The sequence below is a fragment of the Chelmon rostratus genome, chromosome 18, assembly GCF_017976325.1.
Source record: "Chelmon rostratus isolate fCheRos1 chromosome 18, fCheRos1.pri, whole genome shotgun sequence".
In the NCBI taxonomy this organism is placed as follows: Eukaryota; Metazoa; Chordata; class Actinopteri; order Chaetodontiformes; family Chaetodontidae; genus Chelmon; species Chelmon rostratus.
This window is the reverse complement of record NC_055675.1, coordinates 3,292,258-3,311,884: the sequence shown is the minus strand read 5'-3', so window position 1 is coordinate 3,311,884 and position 19,627 is coordinate 3,292,258. Positions and strand designations below refer to the sequence as shown.

General features: G+C 40.1%; 1 protein-coding gene across 3 annotated transcripts; it reads left to right on the top strand.

Moving 5' to 3' along the window:
* Positions 1-981: 981 nt before the first annotated feature.
* Positions 982-19,542, top strand: lbr (lamin B receptor). Of its 3 annotated transcripts, none has more exons than XM_041959195.1 (14): positions 982-1,076; positions 5,560-5,734; positions 6,241-6,456; positions 7,519-7,617; positions 10,516-10,696; positions 11,494-11,690; positions 12,659-12,713; positions 13,086-13,280; positions 13,414-13,517; positions 13,978-14,103; positions 14,276-14,444; positions 14,713-14,793; positions 15,304-15,426; positions 16,304-19,542. In XM_041959195.1, the coding sequence occupies exons 2-14, from the start codon at positions 5,564-5,566 to the stop codon at positions 16,462-16,464; spliced, it is 1,878 nt and encodes a 625-aa protein (XP_041815129.1). In that variant the 5' UTR covers positions 982-1,076; positions 5,560-5,563; the 3' UTR covers positions 16,465-19,542. The 3 variants fall into 3 exon arrangements, with proteins under 3 accessions (XP_041815129.1, XP_041815128.1, XP_041815130.1); XM_041959194.1 differs by having other exon boundaries at positions 1,041-1,184; XM_041959196.1 differs by lacking the exon at positions 982-1,076 and adding an exon at positions 1,882-2,016.
* The last annotated feature ends 85 nt before the right edge of the window (positions 19,543-19,627 follow it).

Genomic DNA, 19,627 nt, shown 5'->3' with positions numbered 1-19,627 from the left:
AAACCACTGTACAATGCAATTGCAGCCTATAACAATACTGACCCCACCAACTGATTTGAATGAAATAAAATAATCAGAAGAAATCATGCAGAGTACCTTCACCTTCATCTGAGCAGCACCATGCCTCCTATCCCTCCTAAGATGACAGACCCAGACCAACTATAGTTAACTTTCTTTGTCTCAAAGACAGACAACCCATCCTCTCTGCAGTGAGAAGGCTGAAAGGAACTAAGATCTATGTCAACAAGACTTTTCAGGCATAGTTAAAAAAGAAGAGAGATCTGCTTCCTAAGCTTCGAGAAGACAGAGAAAGGGGAGGCAAAGCCAGAGGTATGACCAGTGACTCAGCCCAGGGGACAGAGTTTTAAATAGGACGGTATGAACAATGTCTCTGGGTTTACGATTTTTTTTTTGTTTGCAACAAATTTTAAGAAAGGCATAAGAATTGCACATCTTAACGTCTGTGTTAAAGCATAAAGTTCAAGATCACTCAATACTACTCAGCCATGATAATATAAACTCAGAAGAAGTCTATTCTGAGGAATAGAAATGATTCTGAGGAGTCCAGTTATTTGGCTTCAAAGTGGCCTACCCTACATCAAACCTGCACTCATCTGTTATTGTAATACATGCCCCTTGCACTGACAATATACAATGTGTGCTACAGATGCAGGCAAAGATAAACTTTCTGGGAGACCTTTGCCTTGACTGGCTTTTGTTCTTTGCCCTGTGCTGTGAAAGACAGATTTATACATATATTATATATATGAGAGAGAGAGAGAGAGAGAGAGAGAGAGAGAGAGAGAGAGAGAGAGAGAGATAACATAGTGTTTATTATGCGATATCTGCTTTTGCCACTTCAACCATTTTGCCTGACGGTAATTTGACACCAGTAAACAAAGCAGTCGTGACTCACTCAAAGCCAATCCCAACTCAGTTATAATACACCGATAACCAATGACTTTGCAGAACTGTTTGAAATGAACGCTGAGGTAGCCAATCAGCGGCCTTCGCGCCTTTCTACTCACTGGTGGATTTTACCCAGAGAGGGAGGGAGAAGGAGCGCTACGTCAAACGTGAGCAAATTCCGTTTTTAAAATATTAAGATTTATTTATTAATTTGTTGTCCTGTTGAGGAATATCTTATCAGTTTTACTCACTGGAATTATTCGCTTAACGTTAAGGTAAGTACATCCGGCCAATATGTATGTTTTGTGATGCAAAACAGTCAATCGCTTTACGTTTCTCTTTGTTGGGAAACTGAGGCTTAGCCGAAGCTAACTCAAACTGGCTTTATAACGGCGCTGCTATCGCAGACTAGTTCCTGGAATCTTAACTTGTTTCCACTTGTTCAAGTGAATATGCTGGAGAAACTATATGGATATCATATGTGCATGCCACCTTTCCCCTTATCAGTCCAAAGTTTTAATAGAAATGTTTAATAGTTTTGGTCAGCAGGACTGTGACGTTCACGAAGTTATAACGGTACCATTATGGACTCGCTGTTCGCTAACATCCAGATTAACGACATTCAACCATACGATGGTCAGACATTAGACTGTGCCTGCTTAGTCAAAGACGACCTTTATTAGATTGTAACGCTTGCATTAGCGCAGTCGGTTCTTCGATTGCTTGCGCACAATGTGTTTTAAAAATAGTTAGCTGGGATAACGTTGCAGTCACTAAATTCAGTTTTGTCAAACTTATTCGTATGTGCTCTCGTGTTGGTTCTTTGACGTACGCGTTTGGTTTCTTCGTCAACTGTGTTTGAATGCATGACGTTTTCCCTCCTCTCCCTTCTGCCGCTTGCAACTGCATCGCGGCTATCTCGAAGCTAGCAAAGCTAACGTTAGTCGCAGTTCGTTAAAGAAACCGCTCCCGTACATTACAGCTGAGTTGTGGCATAAAGACTATACCGTTAACTCACTCTTACTCAAGAAGACAAACCAATATCGCATTCGTATGGCAAGCAGGAGCATGTCTTAACGTTGTGGATTTGAGAGTGAAAACAGACAGGTAAAGTTAACTAAATGATGATAAGAGGCGCTCGGGGATATTCATTTCGAAGTTAATGTTATGGTAATTCACAAATCACTAACGCAATGGATATTGCGCAGGAGACAATAACAGTCAAAACACGTCACGGTTTGGAAGAACAAGCATTTTCCATGAACGTTAACTCGTTTTAAAGTACAACGTTACGTTACATTTGTTGCATGGTGTTACTGAATTGTGATATTGTATACATTAGACAGCCTTAAATGCGTTTGATATGAAGTAAACCACCAATACAGAAGAATGTTGACTGGCGTTCGTGGACCTTGCGACTTAACAGTAGGATTGGGCTTTGGCGTATTTCTATGGGGAGTATAGCTTGTGTTGCAGTGAGTTAACGTGTCTTCCTTATTTCTTTTGCGGACAAATGGAAACCACGCAGATGTATCCTACCACTATGGAAGTTGATATTGGGTAACTTAAATGTTAACACAAGAAGTTATGCCTCTTGGGTGGGAGTTTACAACTTTATCCACGTTGCGTTTCAAAGGGGCTGCATACCAGGTGGAGCTAAACGGTTTTCAGCACAAAGGGGGGGATATCTGCCTGACTTCTATTTAAAACTCCACCCACGTTACAGCCCGTATCCTTTCATCGGCCCAGCCTGAGATCTGATGGGAAACTCTCATCAGTCGCGATTCAGCCCTGACTTCCACATCCTATATGGAACTCGTCAGGCAAGCCAGGAGAGCAGCGCAGGGACTTACCTTGGGTGTGTCACATTGAGATGTTTTTCACTCAAAGTTGTGGATTTTTGTGTTTCACAAGATTAGATCGGTTACCCGTGGATTAGGGGTTGTCTGCATATGTTTGACTCTAGCTGGCTATGAGCCAGCAATGTAGTGTTGAAAACCTGCTGTAAATCAGTTGACTTATTTTGTGTTTAGAAAGGCTTACACGATGTTGGTGAACTATACACTGGATTTGATTGTACAGCAGAGTCATTTAGTAATCAATAGTCCACCGTTATTGTCAAGTTTAACATGAAGAAGTTCTTTGATATGTTTATGATGTTCATCAGATGGATAATTTGGCAGTGAAAGCACAAATTGAACAACTAATCCTAACCTCAGAGCAGTCTATACATGCTGCCTGCCATGTATTGAAGCATGGCACTTTGTTGACTACTGGAATTTTAATAAGTAAGACTACTGACAGGAGGGTGTCAGTATGTCATTATGCTATGTGGCTGAAATTGTCACTGGTATAGAGCTGGGGGTAGACCTAAATTTTCTGTGCTGAAACTAAAGCATGTTGTCCTGAATGTGTTTGTCAGTGTTTCCTTTCTTTCAGTAATGTAATGTTCCTATTTAGGTGCTGCTAATCAAGAAGTTAAGTGATTTAGAGTAACATGGGGGTGGGGGGGTATGCGTACAGCTAGACTGGTTAGATTTTATGTTTACCCCCAAACTGCCTGCTAGAGTCGGCAGACTTAACGGGCACAACCACAGTTTAATTTCACATTACTGTACTTTTTTGGCTGGGCAAAAATTCCTTCCCTGGTTGGCTGTGACTTGAATGGCACAACTCTTTCAGACAGACAGCTTTGGGTAAACCTAACAGGGACAGACCTGTCAGCAGTTCTGCAGTAGTGTGGTGGTTTTCTAGACACTGAGCCTCCCCAGTCACTAATGTTCCATAATGCTGACCTTGCCTGGCCTACCTCATTGTGTCTAGTGGTGCACACTACAGTAGGACTGTGCCGTTCTAAAGTGGTAGCTAACGTAGGCTGTCCAGCCACTCAAAATGTTTGGATGGCTTTGAACTTGTAAACCAATGATGTATGCTGTTTGATCAGGTGTTTAGCTATTTGAATTCGGAGTTTAGTTTTTAAATGCTTTAATTCATATTCTAAGTGAATTAATTGACGCATGATAAATTATTTCTTTACTCCTCCATAGGCTAATATTGAATAATTTGAGATATACTGAAGCAGGTATTGTTAACAAATCTTTATCACAGACAACTAGCAGGGCAGTTGTTTGACAAATATAGAGTTGGGTGACCTCACTTTACAGCTCCATACATCTGCCAAGTTAGTAAAGATTCAGTTCATGTTCTTTCTTTCTGTGTAATTCAAGGATTCCCCATTGGGGGTTTCGGTCTAGACCGTGGGTAGAACATTTTATTATGTTGTCTGAAATTTCAATGTAATTCCAGTTAACTACTTTTGAGAGTAAATGCCTGGGGAAGTGTCCAGAACAGCCCATTCAGTCATGGTGGCTTGACCTTCTTAGCCGCTTCAGTTTCTGTTTTACCTCAAGAGCATCTTGCAGCTCAAAGTGAGGTCATCCATATACATGCTTTCAATAATCCTTGACCCTGTGCCTTTTTGAATAACTTGTGCTAAGTACAGTCACATGGTAAACTTTATAATTAGTGTTTTGTTTTGTGCTTTACTTTGCATACTGAATCTGTTGTTTGTTAGTTTATTCTAGTTTTTGTTCATTTTTTGTCTATTTGCTGTCATTAATTATGGCAACAGAACAATTTATTGTGATCACTGTTGTCATAAAGTCATATTATATCACTCTTTGAAATTATATTACATGGTAGTACTGCATTATTGTCCAGCTGTAGTTACACTGTATGTAAGTGCAGTCAACAGACAGAAAGTTGTATGTCCAATATGTAACTGCCAAAACAATGTGGTGACAATGAGCCCATTTTGAGATGCTACTACGTTGTCATTCAAGCAGTTTGAGCTCATGCTGTGCTTCAGTGGCCTGTGTGGAAACAGAAGGGGCAGCGTGCAATGACAATGCCTGTCATTGTGTCAAATTAGCCTTTGTCATTATACTTAACCAATGGCAAAGTATCCTTGCACTGCATCGACAGTTTTCTTGTAAATTATTCCATCTACATTTAATGTCAAATGTATATAGTGTCTCCAATTCTAAAATGTATAAATTTATTGATGTTGCTACAAAAAAAACCTCTAAAATTTAATAGCTTACACTGTTTGGATGAAAGTGATTTTGCTCCGTCCAGTAAACCCTTGTAGGCTTGCGTATAGTTTGAATTTGATCAATTCTGATTCTGGCTATCCATTCAGGTTCTTATCAATTCATATTATCCGTTTTGTTGATTGTGTACTTAAGTGACTATTTCATTGCTTATTTTTGTGGCTTCTCTGTGGATTATGTTTACATAACAGAAATCACAGAACAACTAGATCACTACATTTCTCATCTTCTTTTTCTCCCTCGCTTTCTTCAGAGCCCTGCTAGTCGCTGTTGCACGCTCACCCCCTTGATCAACCACCCACTCCTTGCTAGCTCCCAACCCATAGCCATATTTTGGTTCTGAACCCTACTAGTCTATGAAGCTGAATGAGGCTTTTTAAAAAAATCTTACATATCTTTTATATCCTTTCCTGTTTTTTTCCCTGCTGCCTGTTCTTCTATATGTCATATCCTCCTTCTTTCACTTTCTCTTTCTTCCCTCATCTCTATATTTTCTTCTACTCTCACTCTTTATCTACTGTTTTTCACTGATTCCCAGGTCAATGAGGATGCCTTCTGTGAAGTATCAGAGAGGGGAGATGGTGATGGGCCGCTGGCCTGGCAGCAGCCTGTATTATGAGGTCAAGGTGCTGGGCTATGATGCCAAAAGTCAGCTTTACACGGTCATCTATAAGGATGGTACTGAGCTGGAGCTCAAGGAGCAAGACATCAAGGTATCCCTAGTGTCACAGAGAGATATACTGTCACTGTTTCATGTAACATTTTGTGCATGCTTTAGCATTGTGTAAATCTCTTTTCAGTGCTTAGGTTACAATTTGTAGATGGTCAGCTATGAAAATAGCACAGACTTAGGATTTAATTTGATTATTTAATAAAGTTTTTCTAGGAATAATGTTGCTTTAGCTGATAATAAGCTGATTATCTACTCAGGCAGATGAAGGAAGTTCTCATGTTGGTCCTCATCTCTGCTCATAAAATGTTGGTTTCTTTTAATCCCCCATATTAAAAATAATTTTAAAATTGTACAGACAACCTCTTCTTCAACCTGCTGTGTAAAGTTTAAGCATTATTTGGACTTGCTATATTATACATAAGATGAGGTGGATTTTGGTATGTTTTCTGTCACCTTTCATTGACCTGTTCCAGTTACAAAGACAATGTACAATTGTTAATGATGTTTGCAGTCTCCTTTATTGTTTCACTTGCTGTTTTCCCTCAGAATGCTGCTGGTTTCCAGACCCGTTCTCGTTCCCGCTCTCGTTCTCGATCACCTGGCCGCCGTCGTAGCCGGTCACGCTCCCCAGCAAGGACCACACGGCGCTCTTCCTCCCGCACAGCGGCGGCTGTCGCTGCAGCAGCTATAACAGAGAGTGCACCATCCTCTCGCAGGGATACAAAGCTGAAGGATACACTAGAAGTCAGGCTTAGTCCCCTGGTAAGTACCACAGCTGCCCTCTCAGTCTCTCATTCTCAGCACTGATGGTACAAGATCAGAGTCAAAGGGTCACTTATTGTAAATACATAAATTGGGCTACTGTACCATACACGGTGATACTTTTCACCTCTGACACCCACATGACTGTATTATATGCATAGTCTCTATCAATTCACAAGTTGTCAAACAGCATAGATCAGATTTTACACAAAATGTGAAATTGCGTAGTGCATTAGAATAAATCATAGCCTGAAATAAAAGCCAGCTAAATCTAACCAAAGTCATTAATCAAAAAGTTCCAACACTGTAAGTGAAGCCTCTGCTGATTCAGATTTTACTTCCTGTAGCTACATTTGTTAATGTCACCAGGCAACAAAGGCAGTCTCTGCAATTTTCATGTTGCTTCCTGTAACACCAACTCAGTCATACAGTTTAATGCACGAGTTGCAGGTTGACAAAGTAAATTGTAATCCCTGTAATGTCCACTCGCACACAGGTACAGTTTATGATATAGTGGTGAAATCAACCCAGATGCCCACCACATTACACTGGTCTTTGTTCATTCATATTCTTTAGCTTGCCCTACCAGGCAGGGGCTTGTTAGTAATCACATTGTGACACTTGTGCAGTTCTTAACCTTAGTAAACAAAGACTGTAATTATATAAGATCATGTGTACTGTAATATGAAATTAAACAAAAAATACACTGGCTACTTGGTAACCAATGATCATGAAGACTGCAAAATGGCTTTTTGGAAATGAAGTGGAAAAAAAGAAATGTCACTATAGAGGAGATGACATGTATTGGTCAAGTACGTATAATTGAATTAAAGTTGTGCCAGTAATTGATTTTGAAAATGCACCCAATTATCTGACTAGATCCATCGTCAAATGTCCTAAATCATCAGTACCTTGTCATTGTTAGAAAGACTTTCCGCTTCTGTCATTCTGGATTTTGATCATAACACCGTCACATTCCCTCTGCCTATTCCTCACGTTGCTTTTTTTTCCCCTTTTTGTCTCTCCATCTCCATCAATCTCCCTCCATTGTTTGATGGGCAGCAACAGACAAAGGCAGCTGAGAACAATAGCAACAATAAGCATGAAAGGAAAGAGGAGAAACAAAAAGAGGAGAATAACACTGCTAACAGAGTAAATGAGGTGAGTTTTATTTTATAATGAAAAAAGATGTTCATCTGTGTGAGGAGGGGAAGGCCCATATTTACTGAAATAACAATTCAACAATAAATTAAAAGTGGACAGTCCCATTGCCCCAGTACTCTCAGTACGCACATGAACATCAACATAGATGAACACAGACAAAATCTTTAAATATACTCAAGAAAATTTGTGCAATAACTGAAATGTTAAATTGAGTGAAAAACCATCTAAAGACATCGTGTCTTTGGACTGCACTGCACTTAATCCCATTTTTTTTTTTTTTTTTTTTCATGAACTTTTCTACTGTTTCAGCTCTGTTGAGTTGAAATAGTTGTCAGTTTTGTCAGACAGAAGGTACTCCAAAAAACAACTGATGTTCCAGGCCATACTCAGTTAATGAATGGGCTTTGAAGTAAGTTGTTGGAATGTCATGATGCATGCATGTTGGGGGGGGCCGTGTGTATGTTTTCCAGCTGAGAGAGGCTCCCCTCACAAGATTGAGCCTCATGTAATCAGTCACATGGTACTAACATGTGCCACATCTTTGCACATGTTCTCTTTCCCTGCCTTTTAAAATTTTCTGACAGCTGTGAGGACTGTACCTCTAGAAAAGTGTAGAATGGAAGTCTGTATTTTTGTCTAAATCAGATCACTCTCGAGTAAATGCAGACCTGAGATCAGCTAGCTTCAGAATTGTTAGTTGGTATTTTGGATGCCCGTATCATGTTTTTTTTTTTTTTTTTTTTTTTTTTTTTGCTGCTGATAGCCATTGCACCACAGTTTTTAAGGCCAGCTGTTCAAGATGTAAAATAAAATAGTCTAATGTGGCTTCTAAAACATGATCTGAAAGACCTGTGAGATTAAAATAGGACGCAAATTGAAAGTGCATTTGTTTTAAAAAAAGAAGGGGGGAGGACAAGTATGTAAATAGCATATGGCTTAGGCTAAATGCCTTTGCCTTGTAAAGCATTGTCAGTAGATTCTTTTTAATGAAAAGGAGCATCTCTGCCTTTTCAGAAGAGATTGTTCTTGCATTCATCAACGATGTTTGATGCAGGTCTGAACAAGCGCTCACTCTCCACACTTGTGCAGGGTTCAGAGAGGTAACCTCTTGCAACTCTGCTGAGAGCAGGAAAGTGATCCTCACTGGTTGACGTCAAGGAACCTGGTCTTGGCACCTTCTCAGCTTGCTCGCCTGGCTCCCCGTCCTTAGTTGGGGTCTGTCTATGGCCCTCGGCCACCAGATCCAAAAGCAGTCCCTGTGTTTGCGCCTTGAGCCTTTCAGAATCTGTGCTTGTATCTTTTATTTAAAACAAAGCAAACAGTAATCACATTAATTAGGCATGCTGTTTGTTAGACCAGCACAGAATTAGACTCTGAACTTGGGCTATATGTCATCCTAAATAGGCCTAGTTTGATATATGCCAAATATATAAGATGGATAAAACAGATTTTCTGCAGCTAAATGTGGGTGTTAGGTTAATCTAAATTGTGTTCTTTTAATTGGATTAGCCTATTTATCTTATTTTGTTTTATTATTTTATTTTGTTCATTTTATTTATGCTGATTATTAGGCTAAATGTTGGTTTTCTCACCTTGGGTATGATGTCATTTATGCTGTGCTCTGGCCATCTGGTGTGTGTGGGTCCTGCATCCTTCAGCCGTTATAATGCACCTTTTCTTCTGGAATATGCCATGCCAGGAACTTGTTCTGGAACGTAGTGTCCGGTGCTGCAGCTGTATGGGAGCCAGAGAACTCTTGGGACTGCAATACCACTTTAGTTAGAAGTTGGAAATCTGTACCAATCCAATGAGCTGTCAAACTCAGCATCGACTTCGGACTGACGTCCACTCGTGAAGCTTATAGAAGCAATGTCTTCTTTCAGGAAGCTATCCTGTGTGTGAATACGCTGCCTGGTGGAGCTCGGGTAGGGCAGCATCTGTAAAATACATATGACCTGGGAGAGTGTAGCTGGGGTCAGTGTGAGAGAGCAGTCGGCAGAATCCAGCATCTTCCACCTTGGGAATTCCATGCCTTTTCTCATGATTGCCTTAGCCTTCTCATTATCAGAAGGCTGGGTGCTCTTTAAAGAGGTTTGCATTACTTGGTGTTTGGGTGCTGCCTTTTTCTTTTCACCCTTTGCTGTCAGCTTAACAAAATCACCATGTTTGCTGGGTGATGTGTCTTCAAGTGCCTGATTAAAGTTCTTGTGTTGAAACTTTGCTACCCCCATGGGGTATTTTATCCTGGCATACATTGGGGGGCTACTCATGCACAGTTGTTGCTTTCAGCCACATGCATGAGAGCATAGTACTGGTTTGTAGATAAGTCTTTCTGCCAGAAGTGATTCCATCACATTTTTTTCTGTAGGTATTTAGTGTGTTTGGATTTTACTGCATGGGTTTTTGAGAGTTGTGCCATTGTAGAAACAGTTGGGAGAAATCTGTGTCAGATACTGGGAAATGTGAGATTCTTTTTGCTGCGTCGCATGTAGTTTTAAATGTGGAAAGTTGCAACTTTCTTTTAAGGGGACAACGGCCAGATCAAGACAGGGCATGCTAAACTTGCCGTGTGGTAGAAAGGGCATTTCCGCCACACCATTAGGCATCTCTGTCATTGGACCTTTTGTTTAAGTTGCTGTAGATATTTCAATTGAAACACCCTGCCCACACATGGTTTTATGTATATGAACTTAACCTGATGAAGATCTTCTCAACCTTAACCATGTCAATTATGTGGAATTCTTTGTTTTTTATCCACCACAGCCGTCATGTGGACTTTATTGTGTTCAAGAACTTTGTTTAAATGGCAAGCCTAGATCTTGTGCAACTTTTGTCTTTGATTTGTATGTTTTAGTAATCCAAAATCCTGAATAAGCCTAAATCTTTCTTTCAAAGTCTGAGTCTAAGGTAGAGGCAGAACCTGAGAAGAACCAAGGCCGTTACAACCTGCGCCGTAGGAAGGATGACGGAGACGCCAAACCAGCTGAGGCCAGACCAGAGCAGCTGGAGGAGAAGGATGCCAAGCTGGCTGCAGCTCCTGCTGCCTCCACCCCACTTGACTTTGGTGGGAAGATGGGTAGGTTACAGGGTGGAAAATAGTAAAAAGCAGTTACTAGCCTGAGAAGGAAGTTTTTCACATGAAATTGTTGGGCATCCTTGCACAAGCTCAGTTAAAGGCCACAGAATAGTATGTAGTCACACTTTTCATTATACGTTCTATCAGGCTGAGTTTTGTGTTAGTGTTGCCTCTTTCAAACAGTGTAAACAATTAGAAATTATGTTTTTGATAAATGTAGTATTCATTACAGGACAGCTGTATTGGATTGTGGAAGTCTCTATTTTTCAGCACACTGCTGTATATTCATTTAGTCAATTGATATTAAATTCTTTTTCTGTAAATCAATGAGAGAATTGATTGACAGCCTATAGGGATCCTAGCAGTGGAGGTGAAAACTGAATGTAGCATAGACCTATGGTTTTCTGAGAACAATATGTATTCTGTGCTATCATAAACTACACACAGCTTTTCAGTTTACTAAAAGAATGGAACGCTGCCAGTCTGTAGATGATGCAAGCCTGATTTTTGGAAACTGCACAAGCTAGAGGAAGAAAAAAAAATCTGATTTCCTTTTGGCAGTCTTGCCTCAGCTTCACTGTGTGTGCAGTACCCACCTTACAGATTGCTCAGCTATATGATTCCCTTATATGCTGGGGAGTTGTCAGTGTGAAATCAGTAGTTGAATTTGTATGTGTGTACGCATTTCTGCATGATTGGTGGTGATGTTTAGCTTGACATGCAGAAATGTTGTGTTAAACTGAATCTGATCACACTGATGACATTCATATTCCCGATGTGTCTTTTCTTTCCTCCAGGAGCATACTTCTGGCTGCTCTTCCTTCCAGCCTGGGTTCTCTTCCTCATACTTCAAGTCAACTTGGAGGACCCCAGCCTGGCCAACTTCCCTTCTCCTTTGCCCCCTCTTGAAGCCTTCTGGGATGCCCAGGCTCTTGGCTTTGTCATCCTCTGGGTCTTCTTCCAGGCCCTGCTTTACATCCTGCCTGTTGGAAAAGTGAGTGAGAAGAGCTGAAAACTGTACAGACAAAAATGCATGTATGAGTTAATGAAGAGAAATTAAGGCAGTGTACATGTCGTTGCACACAAATGCAGTCTGTTCCCCCATCTCTTCTGTTTGTTGCTTTGAACTCTTCATGTTTCGACATTTTTATTCAAAGACCTCTACTTTGAAATTTTGGGTTTGTTCATGCTTCCTTTTTGTTCCTCCCATCCTCTGCTGTGTTCTTGCTGCCATTGTTACGGTGGTTATCAGCGCAGAAGTCACTGACAACGTAAATTCTGGTATTGGTGTTGTAAGGTTCATGTAGTACAATCACTTGGCGGTAGCTGCCTTGCTCTCTGTATTCACTAATACAGGAAAGACGCACGTGAACCAACACATGACTTTCGTCTGTTTGTTAACTCTGGCAGGAGGCAGAAATTGGATTAATGGTCAGGAGTAACAGTTTCTGAGATACTCCACAGGAAAAAGTTGTTCTTTCCCTCCAGGGTCATCTCTGCTTCTTGATATCTTATCTCAATAACTGTGATCACTCTCTACTCAAGGTTAATGGATTAACAATATAAAGATATTACATTTTTGTGTTTGGTTTTTCAATCAAAGTAATTCTTTTCTTTTAATATAGATCAAAAACTGATGGATGTCTTTCATCCTCAGTGTTCTATCATCCCTCAGAAGTCACTACTGTGGTAAAATGAGGACAGGCATATCCCCTCATAGATTTTTACAATGAAAATGTCATATGCCATTTGAAGTGAGATTGAAAGCTATCACAGATTTGTAAACAGACCTCTTTGGGCTCTCTCGTAATCCGCTCATTATCCAATGGATCCGTGAGTTTTAGCGTGCATGTGTTTACTTGTGAGTGAGTGACCCTCATTCCCACCATGACTTGTCCCCTCACAGTCAAAGGTGCTCTTGGTCGGCTGTTAATCCCAGTTTCTTCTGTTTCTCTCTTTTAGCTGAGTGACGGCATGCCACTGAGGTCTGGGGAGAGGCTGAAGTACAGAACCAATGGTGAGACCGTGTGAAGTGAAAACTCTGTCTACAACTCTCACTGCGAGCCACTTCCATTCCAATCAATAAGCGTCTGTTACTGCACTCTCTGTGTTGTAGTTAGTGAATACGTTGCTATCATGTGGTCACTGCCATTCACTAATTCTGACTTCTGGCTCATCTATGACTTCAACTGGTAACAACAAGCTTCGAGCATTGATTTGAGCGCATTATGGGACAATGATTTTGCTGTCATTTCTGGCTTGTTAAAATGTTCATCTTTCAACTTCCTTTTTTTTTTTTTAAAATTGAATTCCAAGCTGTTTGCTTTTTGTCTTCCACATTCGATCTTTCTTTTGTCTATTGTATCTAACCCCCTCTGTGTCCCTCCAGGTTTCTTTGCCATCATGGTGAGTGCTGTAGCAGTAGCTGTGGCTGTACACCAGGGTGTTGACCTCACTTACATTCACAGCCACTTCCTGCAACTGGCTACGGCCTCCTTCCTCATCTCCATCCTGCTCAGCGTCTACCTGTATGTCCGCTCTCACTATGCCGCCCCAGGGCAGCTGGCACTCGGGGGAAACTCTGGTAAGGGGAAACTTCTAGAATTAACTACTCACTGATCACATACATTGTGCTGTTATTCATTCATTTATTTTGACCGTTGTCAGCTTTGTTTGCACAGTTGTGATATCTCTATTCCCTCCCTCTGTTTCGCCAGGCAATGTGGTTTACGACTTTTTCAAAGGACATGAGCTCAATCCCCGCATCAAAAACTTTGATCTGAAATTCTTCTGTGAGATGCGCCCGGGTCTGATTGGCTGGGTGAGTTGTCATGGGACGTGCAATCATTGTGTCTTGAGTTTAGAAATGTGCCAGTGTACCACAGCTTGTTGTGGAGGTGATGATGGTGCCACTTGAGCTGTTTCAGTGGGGCCTGTAATTTACACAGTGCACTCTGGTGGCCGTATGTGGAATTGATTTTTAACCTCAGATGTGGCATGAACTGAAGGAACACCTTGTGTTAGCTTGTGGTTATGAGTTTAAGGCAAACTTTCAGCTTAGATTTTAAAGCAATTTGTAGCAATCAAGAACTATTGTACAGCTTTTGAACATGGGTCCTTGTATTTTGGAGGTGTTTAGATGATCAGTGAAGGTTTTGTACTATTGTCTGGTTGTCAGTGTAAAGTATTTTAAAAGACAAGGCAGGTATTTTAATATCCAGCATTCTGAATGATTAGGCAGCATTCAAAATGATGGATTTCATCTGTCTTTCATTGTTCAGTGTTTGATCAACTTTGCGATGGCGCTGGCTGAGATGAAGCAGCAGGGTCTGGATGCTCCATCTCACTCCATGATCCTTGTGAACCTCTTCCAGCTTCTCTACGTGGTGGACGGCCTTTGGAATGAGGTGCGCTTAACAGAGCACAAGATAAAAATGTGCTGTAACAGCGACATTTTCTCAAAAATACTTCTCAAAGGCAGTCTGATGAAACACACTGATAGAAAATGATTACATACATAGTCAGGGAGGTCAAATGAAACAAAACGAGTGATGACTGAATCTGTTTTTGTCTCCATAGGAAGCCATCCTGACCACCATGGACTTGATGCACGATGGTTTTGGCTTCATGTTGGCATTTGGTGATCTGGTGTGGGTTCCCTTTACTTACACACTGCAGGCCTATTACCTGGTCAGCCACCCCAACCCCCTGAGCCTCCCTGCCCTTGCAGCCATTCTCACACTCAAACGTAAGTCGGACCGGGAAATCAACCTGAAGTCACTGATGATCTTGATTGAGGATTTGGATTGTTTGATTGCATAATTATATTCATATATAGTTCTTTGTTCCTGTATATTGAGGTCATGTATAGCTTCATAGTGAGAAATATCAAGGACATTTGATAAAAACATCATTTGATTATTCCCAAAGACATTAAGTTAAGATTTCATCGGTCATTTTGCATTCCCGCTTTCTAAAGTCAGGGATGATGTTTTCTCTTGGTCTTATTTTTTCAGTCTTCGGCTTCTACATCTTTCGGAAATCCAACTCTGAGAAGAATGCCTTCAGGAGAAACCCATCAGACCCCAAATTGTCTTGTAAGTTTTCATGCATGCAGAGCTCAAGCCTAAAGGCGTCTTGGCGTTCTGGGGACAATAAAAAACGTGTTCAAGACGAACAGAGATATTCCCTGGGACATCTCCCAGACGAGAGGGATTTTTGTATGTATAACTATCATTTAGAAAATGAAACTGAACTGAGTACTTATTGCAGCAGAGCTCATATTCACATACTGTGACTATATTCACATTATTATTATTGTTTTGGTTTATACTGATGCTGCGAGATCTGCCTCCTGTGTCTCTGACGTGATAAAATTGGAAAGGTGGAGTAAACTCACCATCCTATTTTATTTCAACAACAACAAATCCATCTGGTTCTGTTTTTTAAGATACAGCAGATGAAGTAATACACTACAATGTAATGTTTTTATCACGTCTAACAAAACAGGACAAGTTTTCAATATATGAAACTTAGGCAAAGAAGCCCGTTTCTGTCGTTCTCACCGATAATATATATCTGTGTTTTTCTCCGTCTTTCTTTCTCAGATTTAAAGACGATCCCCACAGCTACAGGGAAAAGTCTGCTGGTGTCTGGCTGGTGGGGTGTGGTCCGCCACCCTAACTACCTGGGAGACCTTATAATGGCCCTGGCTTGGTCCCTACCATGTGGTGAGTTGACTTCACATTTGCACCACAAGTGATCAAACACTAAGGACGCTTGTTTTATCAATCAAGGTGCAGAATAATCTGCTATTATATGTCAGTGGATGTGTACAAGGCTCATAAAAACCATTTCCATCACATCAGCTGCCCTTATCACCTGCAAGAGCAGCAGTCTCTCCACAATGAGGTACTGACTGTTTAGTAGTGAAGTTCAGAGTCCAGACACACAGTATATACATATGGAAGTTTTAGAGGCCACCTTTTTTGTGGGTAATTATGTGTAAATTAATTAAAACTCACAGTAACCTCACTTGCAGTTATGAGCAAACAAAGTAAGAATATATACCACAATTGAAACAAAAGTACAAATAAAGGTTGTCTGTATTTATTTTCTTGGGGGTTATTAAGGTCGCATTTAGTTGGTCAAATAGGATCAGATAGAGCAGCTCTTCACAAAGTCATGCGGAGGAAAAAGTCTTGCTGCACTGACCTCTGAGGGTTGAAATGTTAATGACTCCCACCCACCTGGTAAGGTTCAGACAGTAATCTTTACTCAGATTTACTGTAATAGCTGTAGTCGTAAAATAGTTTGCACACTAAAATATGTAGATAAAGTTAAACAGACAGGCAACATAAAGAATAGGGATTGTGGGATTTTTTATAATTTTTTAAATTTTTTTTTATTTATTTTTGTTAGAGATGCCTGTGGGATTTGAAGTAACAAAACTACTACAGAACAATGATCTTTTGCCACAGGATAAAAATGGTGTGAGAAGATTAGAGAAAATTGTATTACTTTCTACCTACAGATAAATTCAGTCAGACTAAAGTGTCTTTTTTTTTTTTTTTAAACTTCCTGCACTTTTCTCATCAAAATCTGCAGGCTTTAGCCACCTCCTGCCATGGTACTACATGATCTACTTCATCATTCTGCTCGTACACCGAGATTCCCGCGACATGAGCGAGTGCAGGAGGAAGTATGGCTCAGCGTGGGATGAATACTGCCGAACTGTTCGCTACCGAATCATTCCCCGTGTCTACTGAGGAATCCAACGCTGGACACTCCCGAGCTGAGGCCTTTTTTGACCCAATGTTATGGCTGTGAAGGCTCACAAAAAACCCAAATATGAATGGATTGACTGACTGATTTGTCTTTTTACAATCTTTTTTTTTTTTTTAAACCAAGAATTAAAAAAAAAAAAATCTTGATTCTGGACTGAAGGTGCTACAGTATTTAGAATTTTTTGATGAAAGAAAAAAAAGACAGTCATTAGTATTGTGGATTGTTTGAAGAATTGCCTTTTTAAACAGAAAATACTCAGATATATGCTATTAAAAGTTTACAAACTTTGGGTGGAAAAAAACGCCTCTGCAAGGAATGTCTTGTTAGTAGGGATGCCCCGATCGGGATTTGCCGCCGATTGTCTATGAGCCATATCGCCTGATACAGGGTTTTTGTTTCTAATGTTTTGTTTTAAATAGCAGCTGGTATGGCAGTATTGGTCAATTTGACTGCTTTGTAGTGTATTGGGCTCCACCAGGTGGCAGTTAAACCTTGGCTATAAATGCTGTGTTGTCAAACTTGTTCAGAGATGTAGTGTTGTGCATCGATGACACGCGCACGGTTAAGTGGCTTCTTTCAAAGCTTGTGTTACCTCTGCTGTTACGGTGGCAAGTTTAACATACATTAGACCACTACAACTGACCACATGATAAAATGTTAGACTGAGACTATGAACAGTTTCATTACATGGCAGTGAGTCAAACATCTGGCTAAGTAGTATTAGAGGACACCATGGATGTAATTAGCATGGCCTTAAGCAATACAGGGGAATGAACACGAGCAGTTTCGGTTTTAAATGGTTTTATTTAAGCTATAAGCTCATCTAAAAGGCTGTGAAGACAGAAATAAGCAAGCTTTTATTTCCTGCAGGCATTGTGGATGCAGCACAAGCAGGCAAGCAAGTTTAACAGGCTGGTTTGTAACGTTGCTTTTCAAATGCATCACCATCAGAAGAGTGAATGATGAAAGGATGTTTGCTGCCTTTTCATCTTCACTAGTCGGTCAACGTTAGCAATTTACAGACTGGAGGAGATAGATAGGTAGATAGATAGATAGGTACTTTATTAATCTCCAAAGAGAAATTTACAGGGAAGACTAATTTAATTCACCGTGCCGCTCAAAGGCTACCAGCAGCTATCAGCAACTTTTAAGGTGGAATGTTTTCTTGCATGTTTGTCAGAGCACGAGTTGATGTCATGAATCAATCGATGAATATGCTTAGACTTAGTTCAATCGGCAGAGCAGTGAACAGGTTGCCTATATTAGCTCCAGAAGTACAGCTGAAATATGCGGTGTAAGCACCCCCCCTCCTCTTGTTCTGTGCGCAGACAGGCAGTGTGTGGATGTGTGCTGTCAGGAGAGACAGCAAAACAGTACCTACAAAGAACCCAGAAACTTCATAAAACACATGGAGAAAAGCTGAGTAGTCAGCGATTTGGCAGTTGCTGATGAACAACTATGCCCCACCCCCCCAGAATTACTTATTATCAGGCGCTGATCGATCTGGGCATCCCTACTTGTTAGGATGTATATTTTTGTACATACACATTTGTTTTTATACTTCAATAATAATTCACCACTTGCTTATTTTTTGGTTAGTTTTACTTTCCTCCCATATTCAAAATGTTAAAACATCAGCTTGGCTATTACAAATAATTTTGTAAGTACTCCTTCCTATTATAATTATACTGCTTGTGCATATTGTGAAGGATGGGATTAAAAATAATTTTAAATGACCTGTACAGTGGAATTAGGACTCATCTTCTTTCTCAGGACCCAGGATGTCGAATGATGTCAGAAAGTTGAATTAGAAAAGTTTTGTCTTAATAATTTTGTTGTGCATAATTTTATATAGATATCTAGTTTTGATTTGAGAGTGTAAAATGATTTTGGTGGTTTGAAGAAAATGCACTAATGCGTCAAGGCATTTTTTTTCCCCCCCATATGTCATCAATTCCAAAGTGTATTTGATTGGGCTTTACTACCTCAGGTTCACTCACTGTCCAGTCCTTCCTCCTCTGTGTCCTCTAGCAGGCAGTGTGTGTAATTATGAGTGTGAAGTCACTGCTTAAGAAAGCAGAATGAGTTAGACTTGTTTTTCATTTCAACAATCACGTTAGTATCTGTTATGAACAAGTGGTACCCATACACATTACAGGAGTCATGGCGTTAGGATGGATCTCCCAACTACTTTTCCTCCCTGTGTTTTTATAGTGCTGATGAAACATTTGTGGGTTTTTTTATTTTTTATTTTTGTCCTGCCAGTATCTGGAGCATGTTCTCTATTATGATCTGGCTGTTGATTTGCCACCACTGCCACATGAATTTGGTTTGAACCTCTATAAGCTTTAACTTGCCAGGTCATATGACAATGACAATTTTAATGAAGTTTATACTGTGACAACATGCAGAGTTGTTGACTGTGTTAGCATTTATAACCTGTGCACTTGGAAACCCAAAAAATGCATGTGCAGCTGTAGATGAGTACATACGTAGCAAAACATTAACTAGAAAACGTAGCATTTTTTTATGCTGTGCTGACTGAATACCATGTAAATATTACTGAGGGTTTTTTTTTTTGTTTGTTTTTAATTATGTTATTATGAGTAAAAGAGGTGACAGTAGTAATAATAGTATTGTTTCTCATTAGATATTTAATGTGCTTTTTTTTAGTTAACTACCTTATTTTGACCACTGTAGTTATGTTTACAGTTAGATCTGCCATCATTATGAAAATGTATGAAAACGTAATGTCAAATGGTGTGCTACACTCTGTACCCTATCAGAGAAAACATGATTGATATTTGAGATGCAATCATCCTGTCTTCCCCAATACGCATAATGGTGATATATTTTTTTTTTAATACAATGTGGTAAACTTCTTTTCTTGGTTTGGCAAGCAATAAGTTGGATGTACTTGGATATATGACAACAATGAATGGGAAGTTAACCAATCCAGCAGACTGTCAGTGTGGATGAATCAAATCTGTGACTGGCTGGATAAAGCTCATCTGTACAAATGTTGCAGCATAAAATAAAAATTTACAGTATTTCCTTTTTCTGCTTTCTGTGGACTGTGTTCATTTATAGGCTGGCAAACACTGCTACTCCAGGATGAGCGCGTGAGAGGCAGCGTTGAGTTGC

Bases quoted from the DNA above. Each gene is read 5' to 3' on its own strand.
- lbr (XM_041959195.1), top strand. From the start codon at position 5,564: ATGAGGATGCCTTCTGTGAAGTATCAGAGAGGGGAGATGGTGATGGGC. The intron at 13,281-13,413 runs GTAAGGGGAAAC...CTGTTTCGCCAG, and splicing joins GGCACTCGGGGGAAACTCTG to GCAATGTGGTTTACGACTTT. The intron at 13,518-13,977 runs GTGAGTTGTCAT...TTCATTGTTCAG, and splicing joins GCCCGGGTCTGATTGGCTGG to TGTTTGATCAACTTTGCGAT.